This window comes from Sprattus sprattus (genome assembly GCF_963457725.1).
Source record: "Sprattus sprattus genome assembly, chromosome: 4".
In the NCBI taxonomy this organism is placed as follows: Eukaryota; Metazoa; Chordata; class Actinopteri; order Clupeiformes; family Clupeidae; genus Sprattus; species Sprattus sprattus.
Genome location: NC_137923.1, coordinates 11338280 through 11356273, shown reverse-complemented (window position 1 = coordinate 11356273; position 17994 = coordinate 11338280). Strand labels below are relative to the sequence as shown.

The 17994-nt window shown below is 39.7% G+C and overlaps 1 protein-coding gene across 1 annotated transcript; it reads right to left on the bottom strand.

Moving 5' to 3' along the window:
- Positions 1-3553: 3553 nt before the first annotated feature.
- On the bottom strand, positions 3554-17747 carry LOC308363348 (schwannomin-interacting protein 1-like; the record flags this gene model as incomplete). The annotated part of the gene is made up of 7 exons (XM_080836160.1): positions 3554-3599; positions 3963-4056; positions 4242-4365; positions 14917-15120; positions 15440-15557; positions 16391-16500; positions 17718-17747. The coding sequence occupies 7 exons, from the start codon at positions 17745-17747 to the stop codon at positions 3554-3556; spliced, it is 726 nt and encodes a 241-aa protein (XP_080692286.1).
- Positions 17748-17994: the final 247 nt, after the last annotated feature.

Genomic DNA, 17994 nt, shown 5'->3' with positions numbered 1-17994 from the left:
TGTTTATCTCATTTGTTTCACATAACACCGTTTTTCTACCCAGATTGGTTAACAGCCTCCTCCTAAAAAAGAAAAAAACATTTTACTGGAAAGGGAAACTTCTGGATATTTCAAACTGGGCAATAGTTTTACTTTTTTGGGGGTCCAAACTTTTGCTAAGGACAATTAATGATCGAAATCGGTCCAGTATTGAGTTAGAACACCATGACCGGCAACCGCAAAACGTCTAAGTAATTCCATGGGGCAAACATCTGCCCCAAAGTAAACTGCTTGTCTTCGCCACCAACAGGCTCAAAATGTTATGTGTCTGTTTACCTCAATAAGTAAAGAAACTGTAGAACATGTTTTTTTATGTAGGCTACTAACATCTGTTCTGAAATTGCATCCTATCACGCGTCAGCCAGTAGACGTGTCGACACACATGCAGCAGCCCTTCTTCCCTGCTCTCTCTCCACTAGGAGAAAGCTATGCATAGATCTTTTCCCATGAGATGGGTTTTAGTTTTTTGTTTAACCACCACCACTTTGGAAGATAAATCATACATTTTACTGCAGCTAATGTTTTCTATCTGCATTAAAGGGCGAGAGACGACAGATAAATGCCATTCATTTTATTGTAAAGAAAACTGAAAACAATTCACAAATCATAAATAAATACCCAAATCTCTTTAAAACACTAAAAACATAAATAAATAAATAAATCACGAGAGACAAAAAGTGCTGCCAAGAGCATGAGTTACAGTCCAACCTTAGGGAATACTTTGTTAAAAACATAGGCCCATGTCGGCATGTGAGATGATTCTGATCTAGTGTTACCATAACATGCATCTTCTTTTTTAAATCTATAATCATATTCATGTTAAAATGGTCATTGCAATTTTCACGTGCTCTGGTAAAATGCTCAACGGCAGATATGTGAGCTTTGGTGAAAAACAATTCTGTCATCAGTTCACATGACATTTCGAAGGTCATTCTCTGTTCAGAATGTATCGGATGATTCTGTTGATGGTGATAGTGCGCGTGTGAAATCCCCATAGTGTTTTACAAAGCCGCAATCTCTCATCAAAAGTGTTCTCGGGATGTGACAAAACCTGAATACAAAATGTTTATTCGTTACTATTGTAAACAAAGCGGTGACAATTTACCACAGGTTATTTTAATGCTTCTTACCTTTTGAGTGTGTGCCACGAAAGGAGAGGAAAAACAATCCTGTTCGGGCATATCACAATTAATCGATTAAGTATAATGTTAGACTTATTGTTAAATGCAGACAAAGCAAAACAAATGGTTTAATTCTTTTTTTGTCCCCACACCTGCATAAGATGGTCAATACTCTTTAACACAGTCGGCCCAAAAATGAGATCATAATCGGAATGGGACTGCAAAGCTGTTCGGTAGAAGCTTAAATCCTCCAAAATATTCAGAAGACATGCCTCCTTAAAAAAAAAACACAACAAGTCTATATGGAGGCATCAACAGTAACAGCCAGACAATAACAGCCAGCTGCAGCGGCAAGAACAAATAAGTTCGGTAACAATTAGGCCTACCCGATCAAATGTGAACATGTGGCTGGAGCAGGTGGTGCTCTAAAAAGTTATAGAAGTTATGAATGAGTAGAAATAATTGACGAAGAACAATAACATATAACATCCCAAAATGATGTCTCGGTATCCATATTTATTTGGGCAACTGGAATAAAGTTTTAAATGGGAATACCAAATAGGCTTCATATGGTGCGCACGCAGTCAGGGGTGTTCTGGCATTTAATTCCATGATCTGTCCGGTGCAGTTAAGTCCCTTGAATAGATTACCCTATTTAATGATAAAATAATTACGTATTTTGCAAAATCGGTAGGATGTCCAATGTCCAAACTACACATTTAAAAAATGTTGCGTAATTAGATGTCTTACCACTGCTAGTACTCCAGTTATGTTGGAAAAAAGTGAGCATACAAGAGTCACACAAGTGTTGGCGTTCAGATCTACAGGTTGGACTGGGTTTCCAACACTCAAGTGCCAAATTGAGGGTGTGAGCAAGACCAACCACATCATGCCTAAAAATGAAATAAAATTACCTAAAATGGTGACATTGGTTTTCACATATGGCCTTATGTTATTTAAAACAAAAGAAGAGCTCTCAACCAATAAAAACAAACGCAAGTTCAGGCTAGAAGGTTTTCAAACAGAGAATTTCAAGAAACAAAGCATACACTTACGCTGGCTGATGATCTGTCGCATTATCGCAAAGCTCTGCAGTACTATTACGATTGACTTCATTGTTGTGGCGTCAACATATTTATTGCTGGATGTAGGGATTTCCCTCGAGGCAATTGCATTTGAGTTTCAAAAGTGAAAGCATCTTACTCAGCATCATTGCAATGTTAATTCCTTGAGGTTACTGATATTATTTAAACTGAAAATATTTCTAAACAAGAGAACTGAAACGGAATTAACGCGCACGTTTCGATTTGTGGCACACGGTTGGAGATCCGCTAAGGTTAGCGGGGTGGGGAGGATCACCTGGTTTATTCCTCTGATTCATAATAACCAATCTCAACCAAGGACATCTGTCCTTTCACATGGCGGCTCGTGCGCAGGGAAATTAAGTCAGAAAATATATAGCCTGCGTAAATAGAATACCATTGGATAATGTTTCCCCCTAAAAGTAAAAGCACACTAACAGTTTGAGGGCTAGCACATTAAGGGAAAACACCCACACTTTGATGTGAGCTAATGGATGGAAGGAAATGGAGGCAACATGCAAAACACAGCAACTGTTTTGGTATTCAAATATACTGTATGTCTGTAGAGGTACACACAAGATGTTGAGCACAGATTAGTCTCTGTATAGTTTGCACAAAAAGCCTTTATTTGCTGAATCTGAAATATGAATTAATGGTATCTCACTCAATGACAAAATAAATAATTATAAATAGAAGGAATTTTAAAGCAATACTTGCAGTTTGTAAGGAGATTTGAAACAATTAGGCAATTTACTAAGTGCTGGATATCAAACAATTTTGCTCCACCTGGCAGAAAGTTTGTATATTGACACTGTGTACTGTTTATATTGACACTCCAAATGGCATTGTGTATTTGTATTTCACCACCCTTTTGCCCATTACTCTTTGCCCTATTTCCATTATAAACCAGGCAAAGGACCGAAGTCACCATGTCGGACAATAGATAGATAACAGACTTCCGCATACTGAATGGGGCTGGAGCACTTTTTTTCACTGTGACGTGAATTCACCAACTGCACCCATCTACCCTCATCAACAACCGTATCTCCTAAACATCACAACACATTAGACTGAGGCCCTACGGCCCTTCACCTAGGAGCACAACATCAGCCACAGTGCAGACATGCATGGACGCTTATGGTGCTCATATTAAATAGAATACACTCACACTATGTTTTAAATGTGCAAGGACTGAGCAATAGACATCTTTGGTGATAACTGGCACTACATGTAGCATGAAGATACAGTCTATCCATCCACCCAGTCACCCAGAGCTGGGATGTGTAAAGGGAGGACGGGGGCTGGACTGTTTCATTTGGAGAGGGCTTTCTCTGTCACGTGTCTCTGCTGAGTGTGCCTGTCAACAGAAAGAAGTACACTTCAGAACAGGACCACTTAGATATCCAAAAAAAAGCGTTATTTTACTGGAATTACATATATTATGAAATAAATCAGTAGGAGTTATCCTTTACAGTCAAAATTACTTTTGGTGTTTTGTCCATGTCACAGATTCATTCTTTTTTATGAATCCATAAGGGAGAGAACCCAGCATGGCAGTGGATAACCACATACACCAGCAATATGAAAAAATGTCCTTTTATTTCTAAGAACCCACCGAGAGCTTGTTAATACTGATGAGACAAATTAGTGGTTCCCATTGCGGTATTAAGTGCAACAGCCTGGTGTGTTACAGTGCAGATCTTCAGAGGATGCCTCGTACCTGGTCAGATCTTCCACGTCCACCAGCATGGCGTCCTGTTCCATATGAAGCTCATCCCTCCGCAGTAGCAGCTGCACCAGCTCCTCATTCAGACCTGCAACACCACAGAAGCGTGAGGCCACGCAGTCAAAATGAGATAATGTGCTGAAGAGTGCAGTGTCTTTATCCACAATTATGAATACCTGACACCACCATCAAGCTCAAACATTATTTCAGTAAGTTAGTTATGTGCAGGCAAATATAGGAATGAGAGGTTCTGCCTCATTATGAGCCGCTTACTTTGAATCTGTGAGTGCAGGTCGTTGGTGATGACCTGTAACTGTCCCAGGCTCATGTCTCTCAGGTCTCCAGGCCTCAGGTTTCTCTTCATAAGACTCTCACTGATGTGAGGCAGATGGGGAAGCTACAGCATGCGCACGCACACACGCACGCGCACACACACACACACACACACACACACACACACACACACACACACACATAAAAATGGCTTCAAATTATGTATTCACACACTGTAAAAAATAACTGACCCTATTTACACAAAAAAATTGTGGTAACAATTTCCCCCTAATTTTTTTACGTAAATTTTGCCTAATTTTTCCAAATGTCCTTTACTTTAATATATTACGTAAAGCTTACAAAGATCTTTTAGGTAAATGTTTACCTTCAACTACACAGATTTTCCAAATGTCCTTTACTATAATATATTACGTAAAGCTACGAAGATTTTTTAGGTAAATTTTAACTATTGATTACACAGATTTTCCAAATGTCCTTTACAATAATATATTACGTAAAGCTACGAAGATTTTTTAGGTAAATTTTAACTATTGATTACACAGATTTTCCAAATGTAATTTACTAGAATATATTGTGTAAATATTTTCAATTTTTCTAGCTTTCTGAAAGTAAATTAATACTTTAAAAATATTTTTTTGTCTACCTATCTTTTCCTGTTCTCAAACCCAACATGCTTCAGATTTTTTCAATGTGAATTTACATAACACATTTCAATAGTGTAATAATATGATGCCACACAATTTAAATAATGACTGTTTATTAACCAAGTGAGGAAGACAGACTGGACTTCACTTAATTTCACTGAACACAGCTTCACATAACTCTGACCACATTCAGAGACATCAATCAGAAAAACATAATGTTAATTAACCAAGTGAGGAAGACACAGACTGGACTTCACTTAATTTCACTGAACACAGCTTCACATAACTCTGACCACATTCAGAGACATCAATCAGAAAAACATAATGTTAATTAACCAAGTGAGGAAGACACAGACTGGACTTCACTTAATTTCACTGAACACAGCTTCACATAACTCTGACCACATTCAGAGACATCAATCAGAACAACATAATGTTAATTAACCAAGTGAGGAAGACACAGACTGGACTTCACTTAATTTCACTGAACACAGCTTCACATAACTCTGACCACATTCAGAGACATCAATCAGAAAAACATAAAATTGCACCCATAAAAAAAAGCTTTGTGCTTGTGCAACACCTAGAAATGCAAGAGGTATCCTATTCACGCCAGTAATTTGTTTTTTAGTGTTCGCACTTTGTTCAGAAGCCTCTTTGGGTCAAGCTCAAGAAATACCTTCTGAAAAAAATCAAAAGTATTCTTTAGTTTAGATGGGTACTGAAGGTTCAAGGCATATATCAGTCCCATCAGTAGTATACATGCGTTTGTTTTGTTTCCACATTTGGTGAGCACTTCAGCCCCATCGATTACAAGTGCAACATCCACTGGATCCACTGGATCATCCTGGGAGTAGACCAGAAGGATCTTCATGGTTTGAGACTGGCAGCTTCGGTCATTCTCCTTGATTAAAGAAAAACACAACATTAGTTACATTACTGTAACAAAGGAGATACTTAAGCAATAAGGTTCGAGAGGCAGTACGGTATCGTCAATAATGTACTTGTTCGAGGGAGTTGTTAGGCCCGACGCGCAGCGGAGGGCCGGCAAACCCTCGAACAAGTACATTATTGACGATACCGTACTGACTCGAGTACCTTATTGCTTTTATAACACGGTTGCCAGCGACTTTATAAATATTAAGTACAATTAAAGTAAACAGTAAGCTGCCTTTCAGCACACAAAAAGTTGTAGACACCAAACGTTGTGTATCGCATTTCAGTAGCCAAGAGAAATTAGTCCCCCTTTGTGTGGCTGTTGCTATGCAACAGACAAATAGCATTGGGAACTACACGTCTGTTAGACCTAGCACACAAGCTACGTGTGTTTCAATGGGGTTTTGGTCTAAGCGTTTCAGTCACCTACAAATAATATTCGAGACTTTCAGTAAAGACTTTCAATACTCTGCAACATTCGCGTAGCACAGAAACAACTAACCGAGTCAATTTAGACATATAAAAAGTCGTGTAGATATCTTAATTCACATGAAACATTCCCCACTACATTAGCCACAAAACGCCGCCATCTTGGATAGATATTTCCTTTTGAGTGCGTACTGATATGGAACGCTCAGGTAGATGAAAACAGGTCGTACAGTTACTATACCGTTGAATATAGCACACCCCGGAACTAACTCTCAGAATGGTGGATTCCATCTACCCGTGTTATAATTCCATCTACCCGTGTTATAATCCACTATATATGGCACAACATCTTTAAGTTAGCAGACGACACCACTGTGTTCGGACTCATAACAGGGGGTGATGCCTGCCTGAGTGGTGTAAAATTAGGGCTCAAATCTAGGGGAAGGGGGAGAATTGGGACAGGGCCTAATTAACTTACATTTGGCACTAAACCATGTACTTAGAATACCCCCAACATTTAGTTTCTGACATTATCAAATACCCAGAGCACTCTATGGACAAGATAGAGGGAATAGCTGTCTAATACGTCAACACAAATAACCATGTAATTACAAACGGGTATACCTGGCACTTGAGAAACAGCTCATCATTGCTTTCTCCAAAGTACTCTATGAGGCTGCAGATGACGGCATCTCTTTGTTGGTCAATACTATGGAGCTGTTAGGAGACATTGGTTGCACAACATTGGTTGCACATTTGTACATGGCATAACAAAACATGAAGGTCAAAAGTTTGGACAGAATGAACAGTGTGATTGGACTAAAAGTACCTGGCACAGAGGATCCAATATAGGCCGAATCTTGGTTCCAGCCACTCCTCCCTTGGTTGTCATCACTCTAAGAAGCTGTGGTGTGTAACTATCGAGTTTTCCAAAGAATGTCGCCTCAAGTGGAATGGCTGTAATTCTTTTGAATTCCTCTTTCACCTAAAACATTTGAAAAAGTAGAGCTCCCAAATAAATTATTTCATAATGTGTGCATGGATTGATAACAACAAACAGAGAAACAAACTGAAATGGAAACAAGACATTCATGCTAGACATGAACAGATTAAGCTTTCTTACTTGGTCCTCTCGGAATAAAGCAGGCCATCTTTCCATGAAATCCTGGACAGAGGGACCACCATTGACCACTTCAAGCCTACGACCTGCAAATGTTATGGCCATTTTTGCAGCAATGGTTCTCTCATTACGCTTCTTTGTCACTTCATAAAGCAACTCCATCCGTTCTTTTTCTAAACTCTCCTGTGTTTCTCCCTCAGGAAAAGGAGGAAGGTAATTTACCTCTGCCCTTCGTGGTCTCTTTATGTTTTTTGCCGGGTACTGGTTTGTTGAATTTTTCCTTTTCAAATAATTAACTTCAATTTCCGGGCAGGATACCTTACGACTCTTGAGCATTCTGCGGAAATTGCTCATCCTGTTTTTCAGGCTCTGTTGCCAGCCATACATCCCAGAGAAGGATCCACTCTCCTTCAGACATGGAAACCTCTCTAGTAGTGCTTCAACAACTTGAAGTATGTTGAGATCCGTGGGATAAGCTGTATACTCGAAGATTGCATTAGACAAATTCTGCCTAATAGCAGACTTCACCCGTGTGTCATCAAATAAGGTACCATTCATATGGTATTGTTTGTTTGCCTCTTGCAAAATCAACTCCACATCTCTTGAAAACGTGGGTATCTGAAAGTGTACAGGCCAAGGATCCGATCTGCACGAATTCGGAAGGATCACGGTATCTCTTGAGCTACTGCCCAAGCTGTCATTAGCACTATCTTGACCCTCTGAATTTGGGGTCTCTTCTGCTGACAATAGAGTAGAGCTCATCAGAAAGTCATCAGCTATAGGGCTGAAGGTAAGGGTGACCTCCTCTTGGACGATTTTGATTGTGCTCCTGTCATGAATGTCAGCTGTTGAGGTCAGTGTGAAATATTGTTTGCCAAACTCTTCATCCTCATACATCAGAGAAAAATGTCTGTCAATTTGAAATGTTTCCAGGAGTATTGCCTGAAGGTCTTCTACTGTTTGAGGAATGCCACCGGGAAGGGTAAGCTTCCTCACATCGCAATCCTTGATGACGACACGTAGCTGGGCTGGTAGAGACATCCTCCTGCATTGGAAACACCCAGCTGTGATAAAAATTAAAAAAAATAAAAAAATTATTTGTCAATCAATGATTGAAATATACTGAATTGTTCATAGAACAATTTAATAATGAAATGATCTCCCTTGAATCTTGTGTTAAGTCAGAAATCAGACATGTTGGGTTACTCCTGACTACAACAAACAGATTTTTTTAACATTTAAAGTGCCTATTCTGATGTGCAAATAAAGTGTTTTAGAGACACCATTTGTCTGCCTGCGACTTTGTATGCTGCCAAGGGATATACATCAGCCAGCTGTGATTGTCCAATGACTTCCATACTTCTTGTGTATTCCACTTCAAAAGCCCGGAAATGTTCATCAAAATAGGCACTTAATACCTTCACAGCAAAAAAAGGCTCTTTGTGCACAATGATAATCTGAATGATTTCAGCAAAATCAGGCAATCCTCCAGTTTGTCCAAAGGGTAAGAGCATCCCAACAGCATAGTCAGTGCCCAGAATTGACACCTTGTTTGCCATGTTTACTGACAATTCATTGGGGAACTTCCTTGCAATGGACTCTTTAAGATCCTCTCTCAGAACCTCAACAGTAACTCTGGACATTTTTGAAACAGACAGCGCTGACTGAAAGTTTGAATCTTGGAGATTGTAAGCAATCATGGACTGATGTTTCTTAGCTATTGTCATTAAGATGTTTCGAAAGGAACCAGTCTGTCGCACAATCTTCTTGAAGAAGCTATGTTTTCCTTCAAACCTCATGGTCCACAAAGCCACTACAGGTCCAAAGGCTGTTATGAGCCATGGATAGTGCTCGAGAAAATGATGCTTGGGAATAATTCTTGTTTCTGGGAACACTTCCATGAATCTGTGCCGGTGCTCACCAATCTTACTCTCAAGGCAACCTATCGTGTAGAGTGTATGAACTGGAGCCATAACAAGCTCAACAATGTCTTTAAGACTCATTAAAACCTGCCACACAAGGTCATCTTCTGGTATTTTTCTGCCAACCATGAAGGGCAACATCCGCAACAGACACCAGTTCTCATGTGCGTTGCCTCCTATGCTTCTTCGTGAGGCTAAGTCCAGTGGAACAGCTTGTGGGCAGTTTCTTTTGTCAGACCATTTATAGGGAAACTGTCTGATAGAGTGATTTAACTCCTCAAGAGAGAAAAACTTATTCTTGATAAGAATCTTCAGACAAAGGGCAAGTTCCAGTGGTACTATGCCTTCAAGTAAGTCATGCATAACATCTGGAGGGTAACCAGAGATGGCATGAAAGAAGCTAAGTTTGTCGGAGATGGCACACTGCGATTTTACTCCAAAACAATGAGCTTGTGTGGAGTCGTTCAATGCGTTTTCAACATGCCGACTGTGGTCATGCTTTGTTCTAGGAGTGAATACTCCTGTACTTACTTCATGACTTTGAACCTGAGAACGTTCTGCTGTACAAAAGCGGCAATAATGCGAAGCAGAAAAGCTTTCAACAAATCCCCCAATTGCATGAGCTCCAAGATTGTCGGCAGCCACACAGAATGCAGTGCCTTTGAGGGTTTTATTCAAACATGGAACAAAAAGCCCTTCGTCCTCCAACATCTTCAAATCTTTGAGCAAAGGTTCAAGCACTTTAGGATACCCAAACCGTTTCACGTCATCTGCCTTGCAAAGGACAGCAAGAAAAATAGAGGAGAGTGTAGATCTCAATGTAGCAGGGATATCTCCCAATACCCAATACACAGCTGTCATCTTGTGCTTCTTGCGTGACGTCCCTAGTGGATTACACACCTCAAAATCATCCACGTAAAGTATAAGTGACAATTTTGTATCACCTGTAGATAAGAACTGATTGTCTCTGAAGTGTGAGCCATCATGAAATGACCTATAACATGCTTCAGAATATGTCCTGCTATGGAAGACCTGGTCTTGGATGTCTTTTTTGTTCAAAAGTACAGAAAGCATAGACAAAATTGGCACATACTGAAAGGTCTTGTGCTCCTTTTCATCAAGAATGTATTCAACAGGTTCTATGATAGAAAAGTGTTCCTTCAAGAATATGCTTCTTTTGTAGGATGTGCTTAAAGGCCCATCTGCGGCCAAAGCTGAACTCAAAGGGTTTTGCTGGCAAATATTTGTCACCAGTTCTGAAACCACAGAATCATCCATATTGCAGCCATGCTTTTGCAAAGTGCTTAGTAAAATGGCTTTAATAATTGGACCTGAAGCAGTGGAAGTAATGAAATGAAGCTCTTCTATGATGTCATTCAAACATGTCTTGGAGACATTGTAAATGCTCTCCAACTTAAGAAAGAGACATCCAAATCTATCACTAATTGCCCTTCTTACATCTTCTTCTTCTTCCACAAAGACAGAATCAAAGTTGCTTGCATTTTCCTCATCTTCGCCAGATAATTGCCGTTGATTATCTTGAAAAACTGACCTCTTGAAATCTGAATGTGTATGAGGAGTATGTTTTTTGCTTTTGTGAGAGAAAAATGTTTGATATATGTTTGTGGTGTGATCACAATCTTGAAATACACAACTAACAGTTTCAAATTTTCTAAGATGACTTCCAAGGTGCTCAAAATATTGCCGCTCTGTTTGAAAATCACATGATTGGCACACAAGACATGTAAATGATCTTAGCTGATTTGATGCTGTAGATTGCATATGATCTCGAGATAAATGGACACGCAATGAACTCCAGGTCTTGAAAGAGCAAGGACAATCCGAATGTAGACATGGTATTGACTGGTTTCGACCACAGCGTCCATGTTTAAGTCTATAGTGTTTTAACAATTCTGATCTCCTTTTGGTTGCAAAATCACATGCTTTGCAATGCCAATTCATTTTTTCAAAAAATCAGAGATTGCCAGTTCAGTAGTCATTGTGTCTTCCATGTATTATTTCCAACTCAGGTCTGTCATGTATGTGTTGGACGTAAGTCATACCTTTTCAATGGCCAAGTTTTTTGAACGTCGCTTACAATACTGCAAACAGAAAAAATACAACATAAATGTTAGCATACATAACTGACAGGAAAAATATTACTAACAGACTGCAGATTACTGCAGATATATAGTTACATCTACCCTTTGTGTCGTGTTCGTTTCTCCCCCCTTACTTTGATGCTGCAGGTCAAATTTTACCGGCATGTTTTAACTGCTCTTACATTAACACAAAAAACATTGATTATCACCTAATTTTATTTAAATCTATTATTGAACTCCCTTTAAGATGTAATCAATGTCTCAGACTACTTTACATGAATAACTGCAGCGAAAATACAAAGAATAGACAGAGGTGGTGGTTGTGGATTTGTGGTTGTGTACTAAACTAAGCACAAAAAGTAAGGACATTTGTGTTCGGAGATCATATTGTTGCTGTAACAATACTTCTTGACAATAAATCTTATACCGTTTGAAACCCTGAAGCCTCCCCTTTTCAATGGTGCCTCATTTTAAAGGAACATGCATTTGTGAGGTGAGCAGCAGAGTTGAGAATGTAGGTTGCACCCAAGAAAAATGGCACATTATCAGCTCTGCTGCTCATCCCATCAATGCATGTTCTTAACAAACGTGGCACCATTGAAAAGGGGAGGCTTCAGGCTTTCCAAAGGTATAAGATTCATTGCCAAGAAGCATTCCAACAACAATATGATCTATCAAACACAAAATTCCTTATGTTTATCTGATGGATGAACACAATCTAGGGTCACCCATTTATTTCCTATGGCGGGCATTTTTCACCGGGAACACCACAGGTGTTAAAAAGTTGACTAAACCACTCAGAATTCAACGAAAGTGATGATCGGCAATTGTCTATGTCTAGGTATTTGGCAGACGCTTTTATCCAAAGCGACATACATACAAACAAAAAAAATATATGTATTCAACATATATATTGTATTCAATTATGCTTGCATGTGTTCAGTTCACCAAAACGGGCGTGGAAAAAGCGTGAGCCGCCGAAAAGCGTGGGGGGAAAAAAGTAAGCATTTCCTAGCCCTGCGTGCCTTCATTGCTCTGCCGCCAAAACTTAAGTGGCATCAGAACCGCAGACACACCGGCACTGCCATGTTAAAATATAACGTGTTGGTTGTCTTGCATAAGTGTTGTAAAAGGTACAAAAGAACAACACCACACAAACGACGACCTACTGTCACTTGGAAAAAGTCTGAGTCACTATTCAATAGTATTGCGTGGTGAGAATAAAGAGGCTAGTAGCAGCTAGCAATATCACCCAGCAAAGCGTCCCGCAACATCGTCCCACAACGTTACACTTTAGCCTAGCGCCAGCTGCTTGCTAGCGGAGTATCTAGAATATTTAAAATGATTGCTACACACTAGATATTGTAATAACACCAGTATAACACCGTCAAAATAGCCGAATCTAGCCAAAAGATAAGGGGTTGGATTTGCAAAGCTTACCAATACGTGTCAGCGAAACGTTAGCTCATTAATATTAGCTAAATGTATATATTAGCAACCCCCACGGTTAGACGAACGCATTGCTGCAATGTGAAATTAACTATCGCTAGCTAGCGTAACCTTTCAAGTACACGATTGACCGCGGGGATCTGATCCACGCTGGTTTATAACATTAGCTCTGGTGCTACAGAGGTTGCTAATTTGTAATATAGCAGCCTCCGGTAAAGTCTCAACCATTGACTGTATAAAAAGTAGGGCTGCAGTGCTAACCAACACCTCAGGAGGTGAAATTGAAAAGGTAGAACGTTGCGTTAGCTACTGCAGTTGCAAGGATAACTTACATTCGAGCTTATGAGTTGAAGCTTGCATTGTAATATATTTAGCACTACCACATTGAGAAGCAGAGTCTTACCTCAAAGGTTTGCCTTGTAGTGAAGTAACAGTTGGTTGTCGTCGGACGAAGTTCACTTCTTGCGTCTATGCGTCAAATGCGCATGTCTATTGAATACTAAAAATAATTGTGTACATTTCACTGGGCACCAATACTATTTGCTTGCACATTCAACATAAAATCTTGCATGGAGTTTACAAATAAATAACATGTGTCGTCCTAAGTATTGTTTTACATAATAAAATTAGGTAGTTCAGTGTAGTTTATCTAATATTATTGTGAGATTGACAAAATGTAGTAATTTCATGTATAATATACACATTTAACTAAGGCAAATTTACAACACCCCAAAATCATTTTTTATAGTGCAGTATTGTGGCAAGATGCATTGATTTTTGAGTTTATCTTAATGCAATCAGCGTCCCCATGGCTTAAGGCAAGGGAGATAAATACTATTGAGTATATTGAGTGGCAAATGAAGATTTGAGAGTCTGAAGGTTAACAGTAGCCAGTGCACGCAAATGCCAAGTCAATAAATGTGGATAAATACATGAGAAAATGAAAATGTTAAAAAGTATTATGAGCGATTTTTTAAATGACTACAAATACATTCTGTCTGCATCCCCCAATTAATTACTTTCTACAATGATCTTTGTGACACTTAATGCCCCTACGTTATACAATGGACATACCAAGCTTTTGTTTTCAAACAAAATGCCACAAAACAATCAAACTACATTTGTGCTAAATAAAAACAAATGCAATGAGAAGCATTATTGCAGCATCATCTCTTCTACATATTTGTCGGAGTTGTTCAGTCTTGGTTTTTGTCTCCCACACATTCTCAGTAGCAGTGGTAGTGGTAAGTTCGTAATCCTCTGTGGCCCCTTACATTGTCTGACCAAAGCCTATTACTGCCACAGGTAGCTGCTACCTGCAAGTTTCACACATCTCTTTGCCAAACAAGACAGCAATCATGGCCCTTTTTCTACACAACCTTTAAAGTCACAGCAAGGTAATCCTGAAATGGTACATTTATCAAATAAACAGGATAATATAATCAAAAGATAATCTACTAATTTGTGATAGTTAGCTTGCTTTAGCATTCGGTTTTTATACAAATAGGTTTATGAATACTCCACGCCAAAAAATCTGCCAATTTTCAGGAATTTATTTTACAATAAAATTAAGAATAAAGTCACTTAGCCATGCTGCTCGATACTACTGCTCAAATGATTTACAGATGACTGTGAAGCCAAATGCAAGATGTGTCGTTAAATCCACATAACTGTAATTGTACTTTGCATTCACTACCAATTTAAAGGAAATACTTGGTCATTGTGTTCACATTTTGTGAAGGTTTCCTCATAGACCCATCAACCAAATTATATTTCTTAAAAATGTGTTCTTGAAACACAGTAAAACCTGAGAACGTGCTAGACCAAACCTTGTTTTACCCCCGTTTTTTAAGGAGTACAATCTTAATTTCTGATGGAATTTGTGAGAAAGTATCTCTTTGGATGAATAAGGATAAGACATGACAGAACATGTATATCATCTAAAAAATACAAACATAAAACTCAGCGCAGTACAATTACAAATCACACACCAGCAGTCGAGAGTCCAAATTAGAGTAGAGAGGTAGTGGCGGTGGCGGTGGTGACACTAACCAGGTCGGCCACTGGGGACCTGCGATGCAGCTGTATGTGTCTCTCCACCTCCACCTGCATGCGGGCCATGGGCCGGGCCAATGCCAGCGCCACTCTGGCCTCCTCCTGCAGCCGCCTCTGAAGCCTCCAGAACTCAGAGTCCTCCAGAGGGTCAGAGTCCTCCTCTCCCGTGTCCCGGTCCGACAGCGTGCAGCTCTGCTTGCTCTGTGGACACGCAGGAGTAAAGGTTTTCTACTTATTTTTAGTCATTTAAACAAATGGTTATCCAAAGTGCCATACAATACAAGCTATCAGTTGAAATTCTTACAGGCTCATAAGACTAAATAAAAGGTTCAGAGGATGTCATGCCAGAGCACAAGGCACCAAAGAGACGATGGAAATGACATCCTGGTATTCAGACACACACACACACACACACACACACACCCACCCCCCCCCCCCCCCCCCCCCCCACACACACACACACACACACACACACACACACACACACACACACACACACACACACACACAGGCTGATTACCATAGGTGACTGTGGGGTGTCCAGGCTGGTCTCTGTTCTGCTGTCCTCTGCATCACTGTCCTTATCACTGCTACTGTCATTCACAAAACACATCTGCAAATTCACCCCATTCTGGTGCCTGTCAACATCACATCAGAGCACAAACATCAGATTAGACAAAGATTTTTAAAAGCCAAATGGTGTTATCATGACAGCAAAAAGACAGGTCACATCTTGGTGTTGGTTTTCAGTTAGGTCAGACAGCAAGTTAAGTTATGAGTGACAGCCATTCAATATACAATACAAATGGAACATTTCAAAAACCATTGCGGCCAAAGGGGACCTGAATCTTATTACAGAAACAGGAGCTATGCATACCTCGAGTTCATTACATGCTTAGTGTATTTGCAATGTGGACAGTAGATTGCAACTAAAAAGCTAAAAAAGCACTGGAGTCTTAAGCAACATTATGCAGCAATCTGTATCCAGTTTGATGATGGTGGCTACATCCCGCTGACTATTTGGTGTAAGTAAGGCTAGTCAAGCTCCACAAGCAAACACAAACCAAGACAGGGATGAAAAAAAAGCTTGCATGACCATGCTAACAATTACATTTCCTCTGATATGTGCACCATTGTCACCCACAGCACGCATTGCTTCCAGAATTGAGGTTTCAGTCGTACAACACTCAATTACAATCCCAACAATTAGCGCATGCTTTGCATATCCAGAGGAACTGCCATATACATAAACACATGCACACATGCTAAACACAAACCCATAAAAGATGATGAACAGTCTAGATGACATTGCACTGTTCTGTCCTCTGGTGGGCAATCATATTATATTACTTCAAGATTATCTTTAATTTAACATATGCTTGCCATGCATGTCACCAAATACAAAAAAACACTGCTATATTTTATTATCATTACTTGACATTTTATTTGTTACCATGTAACGGAAACGTACCGTGAGGATAGTGAGCTCTTGCTGAAGCCTGTGTAGATGACTGGCCCGTCGTCATAGAAACTGCCCAAAGCCAGTTTCTGCCTGATGGACTCCCTCTCATTTCTCTGGGCCTGTGTAATAAGACATCAGCACCAGAAAACTAGACCATCAGCCTCTAAATCCCAGCAGAACTGCAAATGAGGGCGTGTGAAAAGGAATATATTTGTGTGATGGAATTGACACATATGATCCAGTTTAGAATTGCCATGTGATGTAAATAGAGGCCCATCGTGATTGACAGAACTGAATGAAGTGAACAGAACTGAAGCGCTTAAAAGGGAATTGCTGGAGAAGTGAAATGGAGTCTGTCTTCGTGCTGGAGGTGAAATCCTTCCTGATTCAATGAGCCACACATAAAGGAAAAAAGAGCAGAGCAAGCCTGAGGCACTGCTCACAAAAATACACACATACACACACACACACACACACACGTGTATATATATATATATTCACATGTAACATCATGGTTGAAAGATACTTAGGCCTAGAAAAGGTTTAAGGGTAACATAATATTTTGAGCATTCCACAAAATATATTAACAAAATTTAAATAGTGAGAGAAAATGTTTAATGTTCAGAAAAGATTTGAGCCCTATTCTGAAAGAACATAGAAATAATTTTGCCACTTTGCCTTTCTTCCTCTTGCTAATCCTTAAGTGCGTACCATTCAGTGTGGGAATTTTTAGCTGCCCCATGTAAACAATGACTCATGACATAAAAAAATACCCAGTTCTCTTTTCTTATTTCTGCCTTTCTCAACTCAATCTGTGATGCATCACAAGATACACTTCATTACTGTAACGTCATCAGTTACATCATTAACTCTCCAATGTATCCAGACAGTGAGAACAGGCCAAGAGCCACCTACGTTAATATTTCCAGCTTTGTTTAGAAGACCAAGAGGTAATCTGAGAATATACACTACAATAAGTGCATATATGAAATACACTCAAAAACAGTCTCATACCTAAAACACTATACAAAAAGAATCTGTTGTTTTACATTTAACAGGCTGATTCACCCCATTCATTAAACTCAATCTTCCTTTGAAAAAATAAACAGAGTAAATGCCCCATCAGCTCTAGACCAGAAAACAGAACATCACACAAAGACTCCATATTTAGCACTCTTGACTCGCTTATGGTAATACAGTGTATATAACATCTTCAAAAATCAATACAATGACAAGGCTAAATCATTGTCCCTTCTTCAAAACATTCTGCATTCTGGATGATGTGTTCACAGCAAGAGAAGACACAGACACTGGAATGTGAGATCAGTCCTCTCACCTGGTAAATGCACTTCTCTTGATGAACCATCTTGTATCAACACATTGTAAAAACACAACAGCAGCGGTAGCAGCAGCAGCAACCCTGCCCTTCTGCCTCACTGCAGTGTCTGAGCTACACCCTGGAGACGAGCAGATTTACTGCAGCTACACACGCAGTAGAGTGGGAGGAAAGAGGAAGGGAGGGGAGAGAGATGGAGAGATTCTGCCTGCCAATTGAACTGGAATCCATGCAGTTGCTAAGAGGCTGCCAGAGAAAGACTATGGTCATCATTATC